This window comes from Acartia tonsa, chromosome 7 (assembly GCF_053477335.1).
Source record: "Acartia tonsa isolate MP-2025a chromosome 7, ASM5347733v1, whole genome shotgun sequence".
In the NCBI taxonomy this organism is placed as follows: Eukaryota; Metazoa; Arthropoda; class Copepoda; order Calanoida; family Acartiidae; genus Acartia; species Acartia tonsa.
The window spans coordinates 7,357,575-7,373,343 of NC_137266.1; the positions used below are offsets into that span (position 1 = coordinate 7,357,575).

General features: G+C 36.1%; 2 protein-coding genes across 11 annotated transcripts in view; one reads left to right on the plus strand and one right to left on the minus strand.

Annotated features, from left to right (window-relative positions):
* Myo10A (unconventional myosin 10A) overlaps positions 1 to 15,769 on the minus strand; it is a 113,803-nt gene that overhangs the window by 7,189 nt on the left and 90,845 nt on the right. For 4 of the 9 annotated variants that reach the window (XM_080167378.1, XM_080167377.1, XM_080167373.1 and 1 more), the window contains 10 exons: positions 9,299 to 9,412; positions 8,679 to 8,774; positions 7,929 to 7,982; positions 7,488 to 7,557; positions 6,721 to 6,876; positions 4,071 to 4,177; positions 3,621 to 3,714; positions 2,901 to 3,118; positions 559 to 740; positions 357 to 439 (listed from right to left, as the gene is read on the minus strand). In XM_080167378.1, the coding sequence (XP_080023504.1) occupies positions 357 to 439; positions 559 to 740; positions 2,901 to 3,118; positions 3,621 to 3,714; positions 4,071 to 4,177; positions 6,721 to 6,876; positions 7,488 to 7,557; positions 7,929 to 7,982; positions 8,679 to 8,774; positions 9,299 to 9,412 (1,174 nt within the window). The other 5 variants (XM_080167374.1, XM_080167376.1, XM_080167381.1 and 2 more) reach the window with 5 other exon arrangements.
* Positions 11,267 to 13,468, plus strand: LOC145324762 (uncharacterized). Of its 2 annotated transcripts, XM_080167383.1 has the most exons (3): positions 11,267 to 11,417; positions 11,912 to 12,956; positions 13,345 to 13,468. In XM_080167383.1, the coding sequence occupies exon 2, from the start codon at positions 11,931 to 11,933 to the stop codon at positions 12,924 to 12,926; it is 996 nt and encodes a 331-aa protein (XP_080023509.1). In that variant the 5' UTR covers positions 11,267 to 11,417; positions 11,912 to 11,930; the 3' UTR covers positions 12,927 to 12,956; positions 13,345 to 13,468. The 2 variants fall into 2 exon arrangements, with proteins under 2 accessions (XP_080023509.1, XP_080023508.1); XM_080167382.1 differs by having other exon boundaries at positions 11,912 to 13,468.

Below are 15,769 nucleotides of genomic sequence, written 5' to 3' on the forward strand. Positions count from 1 at the left end.
TAGAGCTTTGCTTTTATGGATGTTATTATCTTGTTTATATATGTATAACTAGAGTCTCTGCTCCCAGAGTCCTCTAGAGGCACCTAAGGAAAGGGGTGGGTGTCAACACTTTAATTTACATTTTATTCTAAAAATAAAAAATAAAAAAAAAATCTTTAGGGGGTGTTATTCTCTAGGGACTATTTCTCTAGTAGGAGGTTCCCCTCCAAAATAATTTTCTGAGCCAATGAAAAGCTTCACAAAGACAAATAGACATCCTTTTACTTTTATGTAGGATTACCTACAAGGAAATAATGTAATAGACTTACTTTGTAAAAGTTTGTCCCTCAATGATACAATATAAACTAAATTCTTACCTTGTATAGAGGTCTAGTAAAGGTTTGTCCCTCAATGATACAATATAAACTAAATTCTTCGCGCTCTTTCATACTTGTTACACCTAGGTAAAAGAAGAGGTTACTAATTGGTTCAGTAAGCTAGAGAATACTTTTTAAGTATTCCAAATAAAATGGCATAATTTGAATTGTAAAGGTGGAATAAATTTATATGAAAACTTACCAATTACTTTACAAAGCTCTTCAACGATATCATCGACCACAGTCGTCGACTTGGTGTTGATAACCCGCTCTGTGCCGCCTGGAAGGCGGTAAATCTGCCGCTTGCTGTTGCGGCCCGCCGAAATGGCGGTGATCTCGTCAATGCTCGGCGCCATCTTTCTTCCGCCATATTTAAATGTTTTCCTAAAATATATAGAATCTTATTATTAAAAGTAGTAAGGTTTTTATTAAAAGCAGAAGGTTTCAATAAACACTGAGCCATATTCCCCTTTTTTTGCAGACTGATTTCAGATTTAAGCCATGGGATTGTTTTAGGCTATTTTTACCCCTTTGAATAAAAAGCACCTTGATGCTAGGGGCGTAGATGTCAGTATGCTAATAATACATAATAGCGTGGCATAAAAAGAAAATGTTAGATTTAATTTAAACATAATCCTATATTATAAAGGAGTAAATATTTTTAGTCTTAAGGTTAAATTTCAGTGACTACTGAACCGATTGAGTTCTCCAATTTAGGTAAGATTCACAGAGATCCCAGAGTGATTTTAGGCTATTTTATGTAAAGTCTAAGCTTTGGGATTGTTTTAGGCTATTTTTCAATCTTATTAACTCATAAAATAAAGTAGTAATGATTTTATCAAGAAATCGCTTACGACTGAACTGATTGAGTTCTGTATTCTAGGGAAGCTTTAATCGAGTTCTGGGGGGGGGGGGTCTTTCAGCTATTTCTCTAAAATGTCAGATATCCCTGTAGATGCTAGTAGGGGCGCAGCTACTTATAACCATTAAAGTACAGAGCTGGATCTTTAAATCATTTCAATGGTGCGCCAAATCGGGGTGAGCCAACTTTCCACCAATGAGAGCACAGCATTTTACGAAATGCCGCGCTGTGATTGGCTGAAATTCGGCGCACCCCGATTTGGCGCACCATTGAAATGATTTAAAGATCCAGCTTAGATAGTTAGAAAATACAGAATTGCTTCGCGTTTAGAATTTAAAATGTAAAATTAAAACGATTTTGAGTGTTAAAGATAATTACTATTGCAAAACTGCAGCAGAGAAACAGTGCAAAAATTCCTAAATGTTCTCACCTTTTACTTTAATTAAAACTGCAGATAGAACATTTTATTCTCGAGGTATTTGTATTGTTATTGGCAAAGAAGTGGATAAAAATTTGATAAAAAAAGACTGCTAAAATATCAAACATAAGAAAAGAAAAGATAGTTGCATGGAGTGCATTTCAGAAAAAATGTTCCACGAATACCGTATAACATATTTATTTTTGTATTACAATAAATATTAAACAATTAGGCACCACTAAAATAGCCAGCATGAGTTTTATTTCTCAAAAGATTATGATTTTTAAGCCTTGATATTTTTAAAACTACGTGGTGGTAGAAAATGGAAATTCTTTTAAATATATGCAATTATCCCTTTAATTAATATAAATTGATTGTATACTATTTCAATAATAATAAAATTACGAAAGAGGTATTAGTCTATTTAATTTGCTTTTATAATTCGCAAAATAGATATAATAAATTAATAAGCAAAATATTTCATTGTTATCTCTGCTAATTAAAATATTTAACAATGTATTATATTTTGTAAAAATTGTAATAATTAATCCTCCAATTAATCAAATTAATGAAAAAAACTATTATTTAATATTTTTTCACATTGATAATCTTTTATATAAACAAATTGGTTCTTCATTTCAAATAGGTTATGATGCAATATGTGCAGACTCTAGTATTCTATAATGCCATATATTATGGTTCCAATATCTCTTGAAAATCTTAATAATGAATAATTTGAATAGCATTACATCATTTAATAACTAACTTTTAAATTTAAGTTTAAAATTCTAATAATTGATGTGTTTTGTAGAGAATTGAAAGTGCATCTGGAGCACAAAACCCTACAACCCTTGTTTTTAGAATAAATTGAAAATTAGAAGAATATTTTTTCTCGTATTCATTCGAATCCGGTGGATAGGAACCGGTTCTCATCCATACGAAAAAACTATGTCTAGCATCGTATTATATCCAGCTTTCTACGAATATAAAAATGTACAATCATAAGATTAAAACCAGTTTTTTTAGCCCGTGCCTACGGCACCTAGGGGCTAAAAAACTGGTTTTAATCTTATAATTGTACATTCTATATCCGCGGAAAGCCGTTTATAATACGGTGCGAGAAATAACCCCTTCCATGAGGCGCCCTGAACCAATATATCTTAACTTATCCTAAACTAAAGTAATAAACAAACAAAGGAAAAACCGCCACTTCTAGTTTCTTTGGTCGACTAGGCACTTTGGAGGAAACCACCAATTATCCTACCTAAGATTATGAAGGCACACAAGGGCAGTGCCGTGGTATGCTCTACGCTTGTCATACGCCGTCGTCTCCAGATACTTGAAAAGGAACGGCTTCAGCAGGTCGGAACAGGTGAAGTAGGCAGCTATGATGGAGAACAGCCGCCAGCCCTTCTGGCAGCTGTCCAACTGGCGGCTCTTGTTGTTGGTTGTCTGCTTCATTATCTGGCAGTACACTTCGTCCTAAAAGAGTTTTTTGTAAAAAATTTGACGTTAAAATAGAATTGTGAAGAGTAATATTTGAACAAGATTAGTTGTCTTAAAAAATGATCCCTTTTGAAATAAAAAAAAAATCTGCTAAAAACATTGACACTCCGAAGAAAAAAGGGGTAAAGATGCAAAATATTTAAATATGGTAAAGGGGAAGGGCATAAAAAGATAAAAAAAATTGATAACATGTTATGGAAGTTTGGATTGCATTTTTTTTTGAATTTGTGGAATAAGTAAAAATTCTATGCCCTTTTTTTCAAAGATGCATTTATCAATTGCAGAGAAGCAGTTTTAGTATCCTAACAAGGAAGATTGATTATTTTATCAAATAAGTGGTAGAATCGAACCAATGAAAAGTTAATATTTCCCCAAAATTGTCCTATACCTCATTTATTTGAGTCTTTTTTTAAAACATTGAATTGGGTTCAAAATATAAATGGCTATTGTTAAAATAAATATAAAACATTCTTCTTACCCTTAATGCTTCAAACTTATAGCAGTATCCAAGGACTGTCAGAGCACAGTCCACTTCATGTTGATTCTTTAATAATTCTAGATCTCCCATATATCTAAATATTATTTTTTTTTTGAAAAAAAATTTATGTATAGGATTAAAACAAGGATAATCATTTGAATATAAAGAACATCGATTGTGATAAACTAGTTAATTTTAAATAAGAGTAAAAGCTGGTCAAATTCACGGTAAAATGTTCCTAAGATCTATTATTTCCAGAAAAATATAAACTTGAAAGGCTGCTGGATGTGAACGTACATGTTTTTTTTACCGTACATATTTATAAGCATAGAGAAAATAATTCTTATGTTTATAAGAGACATAAGAAGGCCTATAAATTATCCGAAATAAGATAATAAGTTGCCCCATATAGAACTATCCTTGTTTAGCAATAAAAATGAAAAATCATACCTCATAATACTTGCGAAGCACTCTACCGCAATCTTGTTGAGGTCATGGGGCTCTAGGATCAGCAGAGAATTCTCTATACACCTGTCTGTCCATTTTACCATCTCAACCTGATAATAATAATATTATATTATATAATATGCCTCTAGGGACACTCTGCTGAGGTTATGAGGCTCCAGGATCAGCAGAGAATTCTCTATACACCTGTCTGTCCATTTTACCATCTCAACCTGATAATAATAATAATATATATGCCTCTAGAAGCACTCTGCTAAGGTCATGGGGCTTTAGTATGAGCAGATAATTCTTTATACATCTGTCTGTCCATTTTACCATCTCAACCTGATAATAATAATATTATATTATATAATACGCCTCTAGGGGCACTCTGTTGAGGTCATGGGGCTTCAGGATCAGCAGAGAATTTTCTATACATCTGTCTGTCCATTTTACCATCTCAACCTGATAATAATCATATTATACTATATAATATGCCTCTAGGGGCACTCTGTTGAGGTCATGAGGCTCCAGGATCAGCAGAGAATTCTCTATACACCTGTCAGTCCATTTTACCATCTCAACCTGATAATAATAATACTATATTATATAATACGCCTCTAGGGGCACTCTGTTGAGGTCATGAGGCTCCAGGATCAGCAGATAATTCTCTATACATCTGTCTGTCCATTTTACCATCTCAACCTGATAATTATAATATTATATTATATAATACGCCTCTAGGGGCACTCTGTTGAGGTCATGGGGCTCTAGGATCAGCAGAGAATTCTCTATACACCTGTCTGTCCATTTTACCATCTCAACCTGATAATAATCATATTATACTATATAATACGCCTCTAGGGGCACTCTGTTGAGGTCATGAGGCTCCAGGATCAGCAGATAATTCTCTATACATCTGTCTGTCCATTTTACCATCTCAACCTGATAATTATAATATTATATTATATAATACGCCTCTAGGGGCACTCTGTTGAGGTCATGGGGCTCTAGGATCAGCAGAGAATTCTCTATACATCTGTCTGTCCATTTTACCATCTCAACCTGATAATAATAATACTATATTATATAATGCGCCTCTAGGGGCACTCTGCTGAGGTCATGAGGCTCCAGGACCAGCAGAGAATTCTCTATACACCTGTCTGTCCATTTTACCATCTCAACCTGATAATAATCATCATATTTTAATAACATAATAGCATAATAGCTAAGGGTTCCCCCCCCCTTGCCCCTTTCTTTTTAATCCAAATAAATTAATTAATACATTAATAAAGCCTAAAACTTGCATTGGACTAATGCTAAACTTCCCTGAAATTTGTATAGTTTCATTCGTTAAAAAGCTCTAAATGGTCAGACATTCAAACAGCTACACAGATTATGAGTAAAAATATATAAATTCAACTTCGTTCCAGAAACATAAAAAACTGTTCTTTTATTAATTGAATTATTACCCTCGCCAGAAATTAATCTTTAATGTCTTATTTTCCTGTAAGTTTAAATTAATAGAAATTCAAAAGAAAGTTTTTGAAATAGATTTATAAAAATACCAAAAACATTGAATATAATAAAATACAATTAATCAATTATAATGAAATTAGAAAAAAATCTTTAAAAAAGGAAAATTAAAAGAAAAAGTTTCTTAGCAATAAAAATTACTAATTTCATTTTTAAAAATTGACAATAAATCACCTTCTATGACTTCTGCATTAAATAATAGAAATTGTAAGTTTGAAATCATTTAGAAAAAAAGGAAGTAATTTTGACAGACTGGCAAACAGATAGACAGACAGGAGAAATAAACTTGCTAAGAGAAATTATGCTGCTAAAAAAAGCTTTCATTAATTTCTTGATTTATGACGCACAAAAAAATTGTAAGACTTTAATAAATTTCTTTCAATCAATTAATTTCTAAGTAAATGTTTTTGTTAGAAATTATTTTAGTTCATTATTTTATAGAGAAAATTATTGAATAGGATGAAAAAAAGGATGACATCTTGCAGTAGTAGCAAAGCTAGGCACATACGTTGATAGATAGATAGATATAGAGAGAGAGAGAGAGGAGTAAAATAACAAGATTGATAGCAAAATTGTAGCAAAATTTAAAGACGAATAGACATACAGACAGACTCGTCTTCCAATTGATTAGCTTCGCTACTAAAAATACTTTATTCTTTATTTTTTATTGTCTATTGACTGTGTAACGTCAGCTAAAAATATATCTCTTTTATTTTTGATAGAAAAAAGAAGAAAATTATTATTAATCATGTTAGAATAAAAAAATATAAACGATTAAATGTTTGTCTGTCTGTCCAAAGCAAAATACATCAGTAAAGGCAAAACATAAAAAGCTTCTGCTTTACAGAAAGATTTCTATAGGTTTTCAGTTAATTTAAAAACTTATTTAACAAATTATATATATATTTTTCTAACGTAATCAGAAAAATTTTCAGACAAGGTAGTAAAGAGCTTTGTCTGAAGCGTAAGATCTCAATAACAACTGAACTGATTAAATTATCCTTTTAAGGCAAGCTTCACTTAGGTAATGTGAAGATTTAAGGCAATTTCATTGTTAGATTAAAATCTTAGGATGGTTTTAAGCTATTATTTCAGCTTCTAAAATTATATAAATGCAAACCTGATCTTTCCAAGTCCAATCTTTGCTCTTGCCTCCTTTCTTCTTCTTTTTCTTCTTATCTCCCTTGCCTCCCTGCGGGTCAGGCAGCTCAAAGTTCGACTCCCGGAAGGAGCTAATGGCGAATTCTAGCAACGGATGCTTTCCATCGTTCCAGGCCTTAAATTATAAAATTTATTAACAATTTCACTTAATTAAGAAAATTTACCCCAAAATCTCAGAAATCTTGGAAAATAAATTTTGGCGCAATAGCTTTAAGACTTTTGTATATTTTAATCAGGTGAACATTTTTATAGAAAAATGAAAAATCTAATTAAAATTTTATAAAAACTAGGCTTATATTAAGCAAAGTAAATTCTGAATTCAAAGCACTTTGATTGAAACAAAGCATTTAACAAACATTTATGTGGACTATTCCATCGTTGGGGCTTGTTTTTTAAAACATCATCTAGAGAACCCAAGAGCATCATCCGATTGTAACAGGATGTGATACTAAAGGATATTAGGTTAAATAACATTCAACGGACAACCAACCCTTTTATTAAACGACCTTTGTCTAGAAGTCCTAATTGTTCATGTTTATGAGTTGCACCTGTTCAAGGAAGAAGCCATTCCCCTAATCTTAATACTAGTTTACCGCGCCTGACATATCAGCAGTGAATGTACAATTTTTAACGTCTCTAGTATGGTCAAAACTGTAACGCAACACTGCCCGAGATCAAACAAATATTGACATAGGTACTAACAACTATGTATATATGAAATCTAACCTGTTGTGAAGCATTGATTTCATTCAGACTAACATCACTAATATTTCCAGCCTCAAATGATTCTTGTTTCCTGAGAGAATAAAAAAATTGATTAGGGATCTAAAGAGATAAGGACACCCTTAATGATTTGAAACAGAGTTACCCTTTTAAATATATATTGAAATTATAGGTTGAAAAGATTAGACACGTCAAATTTGAAGCAACCAATCAAGAATTAGTACCAAAGTTTTTAAACCTACAAATGAAAGAAAGTGTTTATGAGTATTAGTATAATTTACAATCCATATGATGTACATCCCAGAAATCATTCTCAGAAAAATCCTACATCCCAGAAAGCTAAATCTATAAATTATTTACAGTAAACAGTTAAAAAAATAACGACCACAGTAAATAGTGATTTGCAAATATTTTTTTTAAAAAAAGTACAGAAAAAGTACATACCTAGATCCCCATGCTTCCTCTCCACTAGAGTCATGATCAGAATCAGAGTGAACTCTGGTAAGAATATTTGTATAAAAAAATTATCTATTTACTTTTACATTATAATATTGTTACAAAAAAAAACAATATATTTTGTCCAAGTAATGATTAAAAAACTGTAAAGATGCGGGGGTAAAATATTTTCTCCTTCCAAATGTCTTTTAACTATTCCATAAGTTGATTAAATTAGGACACCTGGGTAATTTTTCCATATGCATAACCCTTAATTGTGTTCCTAACCTTGCGGGGCCTTCACCAGTATTCCCTAACTCTGCAAGGCTACCCTGTACCCAAATATAACCTAACCGAACCTGACCTTTTAGTTACACCCAAAACAAGACCCCCCCCCCCCGTATTATTTTTGATTTATTGAATAAAAGGGGAGGGGGTTTGAGAGAAATTGCCATGATTTTATCACGTCCCTATGCAGGAGAACAATAAAGTAGGGATCTAAGGGGATAAGACTATAACCGATAAATTGATGTACATCTCCAATGATGAAACTAGAGTATCCCTTCTGTAGATTACAATTAGTGGTTTACACGTTTGGAAACTCAACTAAATGAACCAACAAATTGACCGTTAAGCTAACGAATAAGAAAACGTTATCATAAGACTTTGGGGACTAGGGTAATAAACAGTCCTATGTAACCCTTCTCTCCCTGAAACTAAATTCAACACAACAACAAAATCCAGAATACAAATATTTTCCTGATGTCTTCTTCATCCAAACTTTCCACGCCCCTGTCCACCCCTCCTCCGTGGCCGTTTCTCTGGCCAGAAACAATTTCTCTCTCCCTAGAATCCCTGAAAAAAATGGATATTGAATATACGTGGATATTATGACAGGAGAAAAATTTATCAGTTCGTCCATCCAGTAGAAGGGGAGGGGATTGGGTAGTTAATTATATCCAGCTACGAGATTCATTTCATTAAAGTTCGTCTTTTGTTATTTTTAGGTCTGTTTTTGTTTTTTCTTCGTGTGTAATTCAGAAAATTACTAAAGAATAATACATTATACATCCACACAAGCAATTTTGACCAAAAAAAAATGGTGCTTTCCCTCAAAATGTCTGTATAACACTGAACCCCTCCTCTTTACATTTAAAATAATTTAAAATAAAGTGTTTTAAGAGCAGGGGCTTAACCCTGTGGGGCTACCTTTTACCTAATATAACCCAAACATACAAAACTCCCCTGGAACCATCCCATATTTTAATTTATTTTAAAATTAGGGAATGGTAGAGCTGGGTTCGGCTATACTCTTTGAGGAAAAACACAAAAAAAAACAGATACATCCTACTGCTTTTGTCAGAAACCTTAAAACCTACCTCGAGTTATCCTTAGCCTCATTGAGTGTGGAAATGGTTTTAATCTCGCGACGAATTGAGTTGGGTGATAGTTTCTCAACATATTCGGCGGGGAATAGGCCGTAGCGTCCATGTCTAAAAAGAGTAATAAATCATTACACTTAATTTTACTTCATATTATACTAGTGACTATGTCCCTCTACTTTTCTAGACCTATAAGAAGCTTCAATATCAAGAAAAACTATGTTGGATCAGCGGTAAGCGAGATCTTGTGTACAGACACACATCCTTTTACTTTTATATATGAAATTAGATGAATATATGCTTATCACCATCTTTAAGCTAATTGACAAAAAATGGATTTTTTTGCATGAAATAAAAAGGCTTAAAATTGTGCCTGTCTCCCAAAAGTGTCACTAATAGGAAAAATTGTTTTTCTTTACAAAATTTTGCCAATGTATACTGTTATTGTTATCAATAAAGAATAATTATAAAATTTTATTTTGTAAGTCGCTATTCTGGACCTACCTGAAACCATAAAGCCAGCCCCGCTGTGTGTACCTATCATCCCTGAGGACAACTAGACCTACCTGAAACCATACAGCCAGCCCCGCTGTGTGTACCTATCATCCCTGAGGACAACTAGACCTACCTGAAACCATACAGCCAGCCCCGCTGTGTGTACCTATCATCCCTGAGGACAACTAGACCTACCTGAAACCATACAGCCAGCCCCGCTGTGTGTACCTATCATCCCTGAGGACAACTAGACCTACCTGAAACCATACAGCCAGCCCCGCTGTGTGTACCTATCATCCCTGAGGACAACTAGACCTACCTGAAACCATACAGCCAGCCCCGCTGTGTGTACCTATCATCCCTGAGGACAACTAGACCTACCTGAAACCATACAGCCAGCCACGCTGTGTGTACCTATCATCCCTGAGGACAACTAGACCTACCTGAAACCATACAGCCAGCCACGCTGTGTGTATCTATCATCCCAGCGGACAACTAGACCTACCTGAAACCATACAGCCAGCCCCGCTGTGTGTACCTATCATCCCAGCGGACAACTAGACCTACCTGAAACCATACAGCCAGCCACGCTGTGTGTACCTATCATCCCAGCGGACAACTAGACCTACCTGAAACCATACAGCCAGCCCCGCTGTGTGTACCTATCATCCCTGAGGACAACTAGACCTACCTGAAACCATACAGCCAGCCCCGCTGTGTGTACCTATCATCCCTGAGGACAACTAGACCTACCTGAAACCATACAGCCAGCCACGCTGTGTGTACCTATCATCCCTGAGGACAACTAGACCTACCTGAAACCATACAGCCAGCCACGCTGTGTGTATCTATCATCCCAGCGGACAACTAGACCTACCTGAAACCATAAAGCCAGCCTCGCTGTGTGTACCTATCATCCCTGAGGACAACTAGACCTACCTGAAACCATAAAGCCAGCCCCGCTGTGTGTATCTATCATCCCTGAGGACAACTAGTTTAGTTTAGTTTAGTTCAGAGAGTCGGGCTGAGCACACGCATTTAGCAAGCTCTCCCCCGCCCTACCCCATGTGTTAAGCTCAGTTCTACCTTCCCCCTCTCTCTCAACTAGTTCCCCTCTCCCCACTGCCCGTGGTCACTCCGCAGTTGGAGGAAAGGGAAGACACTGTAGCCAGAGGGCACCTCGTATTTAGGCCTGGCAATGTGTATGTGTTAACGTATCGGTCAATTGTTAACACAAAAAAAGTGAAAATAAAACATTAATGAATTAAAAAGTTTTTTTTTAACTTATGTGTAACCTAATCGCTTTAACTTAATGAACAATTTTTGGTGAAAACACTCTCAAATTTTTTTTTGATAATTTTATGATAATTTATCGGTCTGGCAACATTTTTACCGGCGCAAAGTACTCCCGACAAATAAGCTCTCCCATTGGCTAACATTTTTTCGCGTCCCACCATTGGTCAGCTGACCCACACTCACTCAGCACCCTCGGTTCCGCCATCTTCACTTCATCATGGCCTGTAGTACGTGTGACAACCCAGAATATTGGTCAAAGTTTAAAACAAATTTGGACGCTGCTTTGGATGTTAAGTTTAAAGAATACGATGCGAATATAGCTAAGGTAAGGGATGAGCTTATTCATAGTACTTTTGCCAGTCATAAAACCGAAATAAACGATATTAAATTGAGAGTCTCAGATTTAAATGTTAAAATTCAATCTATCGAAGGTATAGAAAATTTCGTAGATGCTAAATCTGTTGCAAGTGAACAAAAAGCGATTAGGACCACGATTACACAACAAAAAGACTATTTAAACTCTATTGAATCGTCGAGAGAAAATTTCGTCAAATTTCAACTTCTACAAAACTCGATAAGAGAGCAAAGGTGCCGCGATTGGAGTTGTAGAATAGTGAATTTTCAGCAGCCGTGGAGCCGTGAAAATATTACAGAGTTTATCATATTTAGAAACATTATAAGGCCCACCCTTGAAGCCGCTCTTAAACGTGGAGAATTAGAATATATTCCCTCACATTTTTGTGATATCGTCGAGCGTGCCCATATGCTCCCATATACAAAGGGCCAGATCCCCGTTTTTATTTTTCGTTTTATGTCTAGATCCTACCTCGACGCGTGGATGAACAATAAGAAGGCTGTGCTTGACCGTTACAACGCCGAGATCAAGAGGTTCAATCCCAGGAACAACGCGTCACCGGTCCCGTTCTTCCCCAATAGGTTAGTCCAGGCGAAGCAAGATATGTCCGACCTCAACAGGAAGACCATGACCTTTGTGTATGCCACAAACCAGATTTCGAGGGCCAAAGTCGCTGGCCAACATGTCCAATTTCAGCTCAAGAACGGCAGCCGCTGGATACGCTGCCTTAACCCGTTTGGCAAAGACCTGAAGGAAATGGCCCAACCCATACCTGGAAGCGAGGATTTTTTTCTGTCAGAGGCACCGCCTATCCTTTGTTTCAACAAGCTAGCGCCTGAGGAAAGGAAAACATTCTTCTCTAATCAGGCTGACTTAACAGAGGATGACTTCCCAAGACAGTTTAGTACGATCACAGCCCACCCTTCCAGCACGATTCAACATAATTTAACGTCTGCCCCTGCCCCAGCTCTTGGGGACCTAGCTGTGTTCCCTCCCATAGACTCTGCCGCAACCGTCGCAACCGCCGCACATACAGCCGTTGCACCAGCCGCACAGCCCACACAGTCAGTACCTGCCGCCGTCGCATCCGCAGCCGCCGCTACAGCTGATTTCACTGCCGCACCTGCCGCCGCGCTCACCGCCGCACCTGCCGCCGTGACCGCCGCCGCATCTGCCGCCACGTCTGCCGCACTTGCCGCCGTGTCTGTCGCCGTACCTGCGGCATCTATTGCCGTACCTACCGCCACACACACCGCCGCACTTGCCGCCACGTCTGCCGCATCTGCCGCATCTACACCTGTCGTTGACTCAGCACCTTCCGTACCTGTTGCCCCTGTCGTTGACTCAGCACCTTCTGTACCTGTTGCCCCTGTCGTTGACTCAGCACCTTCTGATCCTGTGGCCACGAGGGCCAAAGCTAGAGACACCGCCAACAAAGCTAAGCAAAGCAAAGCTACAAAGGCGGTAATCACATCATGAGGTTAAGTATCTTATACGTCGGAAAAAAAGGTACTTAACAAAATTATTATCATCATTTTTAAATTCATTTACAAAGTGATTTATTTCGAAAAACTTAATGTTTATATCCACGTAAACTCTATATTATTATAATATTAATATTAAATATTACCCAACTTGTTAGAACGCCAACATAGCATATTAATTTCAATCTATTTTTCTTATTTTTCTGCTGATTAGCATATAAAATACTTGGAACTTGTATGAAAATGAGTAGGGGGAACTAAACTAGCTTGAAATGTGTTGCCACCCCCAACACACACATAAACTAAACGCTATCGGAATAACCATAGTAAATATGGTAATTTTTTTCGCTTTAACGATAATATATTGTATATTACCTATTTTTATTTGTCCACTAATATCTACTGTGTTTCAGATGTCCATACTTGATGTTAAGACGATTCCTCCTGCGGTGCTCCTGGACCAGCTCTGCTATGACAAACCTCCCTAATGATCAGATTAACCAGGATTACGGTAACTTAAACGATAACATTGGTCTAAATCTTATGAATCCGATTTACGGCGACTACTTTAACGATTTTGAGAACGAATTCGGAATAAATTGCGTTTTTTCAAGTGAACAAGGTATCGTACAGAAACTGAAAACATTCAATGAAAACCTTCTCAATATTTTTAGTATTAATTGTCAGTCATTACATTCTAAATACAATGATATTGTCTCCACTGTAGACTTCTTTAGACAACATGATATCCACTTAAATGTTCTGTGTTTTCAAGAATTATGGCTGAATAAGGATGTAAATATGGATTGCTATGGAATTAATAATTACGATTGGCATGTTAAACTCCGCACAAAAAGTAGGGGGGGAGGGGTGGGTATTCTAGTAAGCAAATATTATAAAGTAGATAAACTATTTGATAAATTTTCATTTAAAGAAAATATTCTTGAATCTATTTGCTTAAAAATTTCCCACAATGGACTAAAGTTTTGCTTACTAAACTGTTATCGGCCACCCAATCAGAGTAGTGCTGAAATAGAAGAATTTTTTGAACTTTTTTTGGACCTGATTGATAGAATAGCAGCTTTAAGCATACCATACTTCATTGTAGGAGATTTCAATTTTGATCTTTTCAAAATAAATAATATAAATAGCAACTCCATGAGAATTATTGAGTCTTTTTCCTTTAACGGTATCATAAATACCGTTACCAGAGCTACTAGAGTAACTAGAACCACTGCAACCCTTCTTGATTTATTCGGGGTAGGTAACTTTATTCAAAACCTAATGTCTTCCTTTGTCTTAACTTCAAAAATCTCCGATCACTTGCCAATTATTAATTCATTCCGAATAGACAGAGTAAATAAACCCAAACCTCCAGATTTCTTTGAAAAAAGAGAATTGAATGATGAAAACTTTGATGCCTTAAACTATGCACTCTACCACACTAACTGGAATCACGTTTTAAACCAAGACAACACAAACATTGCTTATGATAACTTTATTTCAACCTTTTTGAGACTTTATAATGAAAAGTGTCCAGTTAGAAAAAAACGAAAAAACAAACGTACCCAGCCTCAGCAGCCTTTCATGTCAGACTTTTTATTGCGTTGTAGATTGCATAGAGATATTTTGTACAGCAACTTTTTAAAAGACAAAACAATTGAAAATGAAAGTATTTACAATGTCTATAGGAATAATTACAATAGGCAAGTGAGAAGAGCAAAGATTGAATATTACAGACAACAAATAAGAGATGCAAACGGGGATGGGAAAAAACTCTGGAAAACCCTAAAGGAAGTCATTGGGTTTAGTAAATCTTCCCCTGAGTGCACATACCTTCAAGTAGGCCCAAACAAAATTGAAAATGACCAAGAAATAGCTAATGAATTTAATCGTTATTTTAGTCAGATTGGGTCTTCCCTAAGGCCTGAAATTCCTTCCACCCCCAAAAATTTCTTTGAATATTTACCACCCCCATGTCAAGATTCCCTCTTCTTTGAGCCATTGTACCCCTTCAAGGTTATTAATATCATTCGTAGTATTAAACCTAAGCGTTCCACAGACATAAATGATGTCTCGATGTATGTTCTGTCTCGCTGTGCTGATACCATTGCCACTCCCTTAACACATGTTTATAATTTATCACTTCAAAATGGCACTTTTCCTGAAAAAATGAAAACTTCCAAAATAGTTGTCCTTCACAAATCAGGTTCACTCAGCGAGGCAGATAATCATCGAGGAATTTCACTCATTGACAACTTTTCCAAGCCCATTGAAAAATATGTCTGTGAAACGCTGGTTAAGTTCTTGGAAGATCGGTCTTTTTTTAGCAACCGCCAGTTTGGCTTCATGAAAGGAATCTCAACCTTTCACAATGTATTGAACTTAAGCACATTGATCACCCAAGCACTCAGTCGAGACACTTCCTGTATGGCCATATTTTTGGACATAAGGAAGTGTTTCGACATGATAAATAGGGACATCCTTTTTAGCAAACTGGAGAATTCAGGGATAAGGGGGGTTGCACTTGATTGGTTCCGTAGTTATTATGCAAATAGGAAACAGCGTGTATATTTTAAGGGCCTTTTCTCCTCCACAATTGAATTCATTATCATTGGCGTACTTCAGGGGTCAGTCCTGGGACCAATTCTTTTTTTGATTTTTATCAATGACCTTGTTTCATGCAGTGAAGAGATCCTAATCAATCTCTTTGCTGATGACGCAGTGGGCTTCATTGAAAAGCAGAATATTATACAATTGATCAACCTTGCAAAGGAGCTTGTCCCCAGACTGACCCAATGGTACAATGCCAATAAACTTCTTATTCACCCCCGCAAG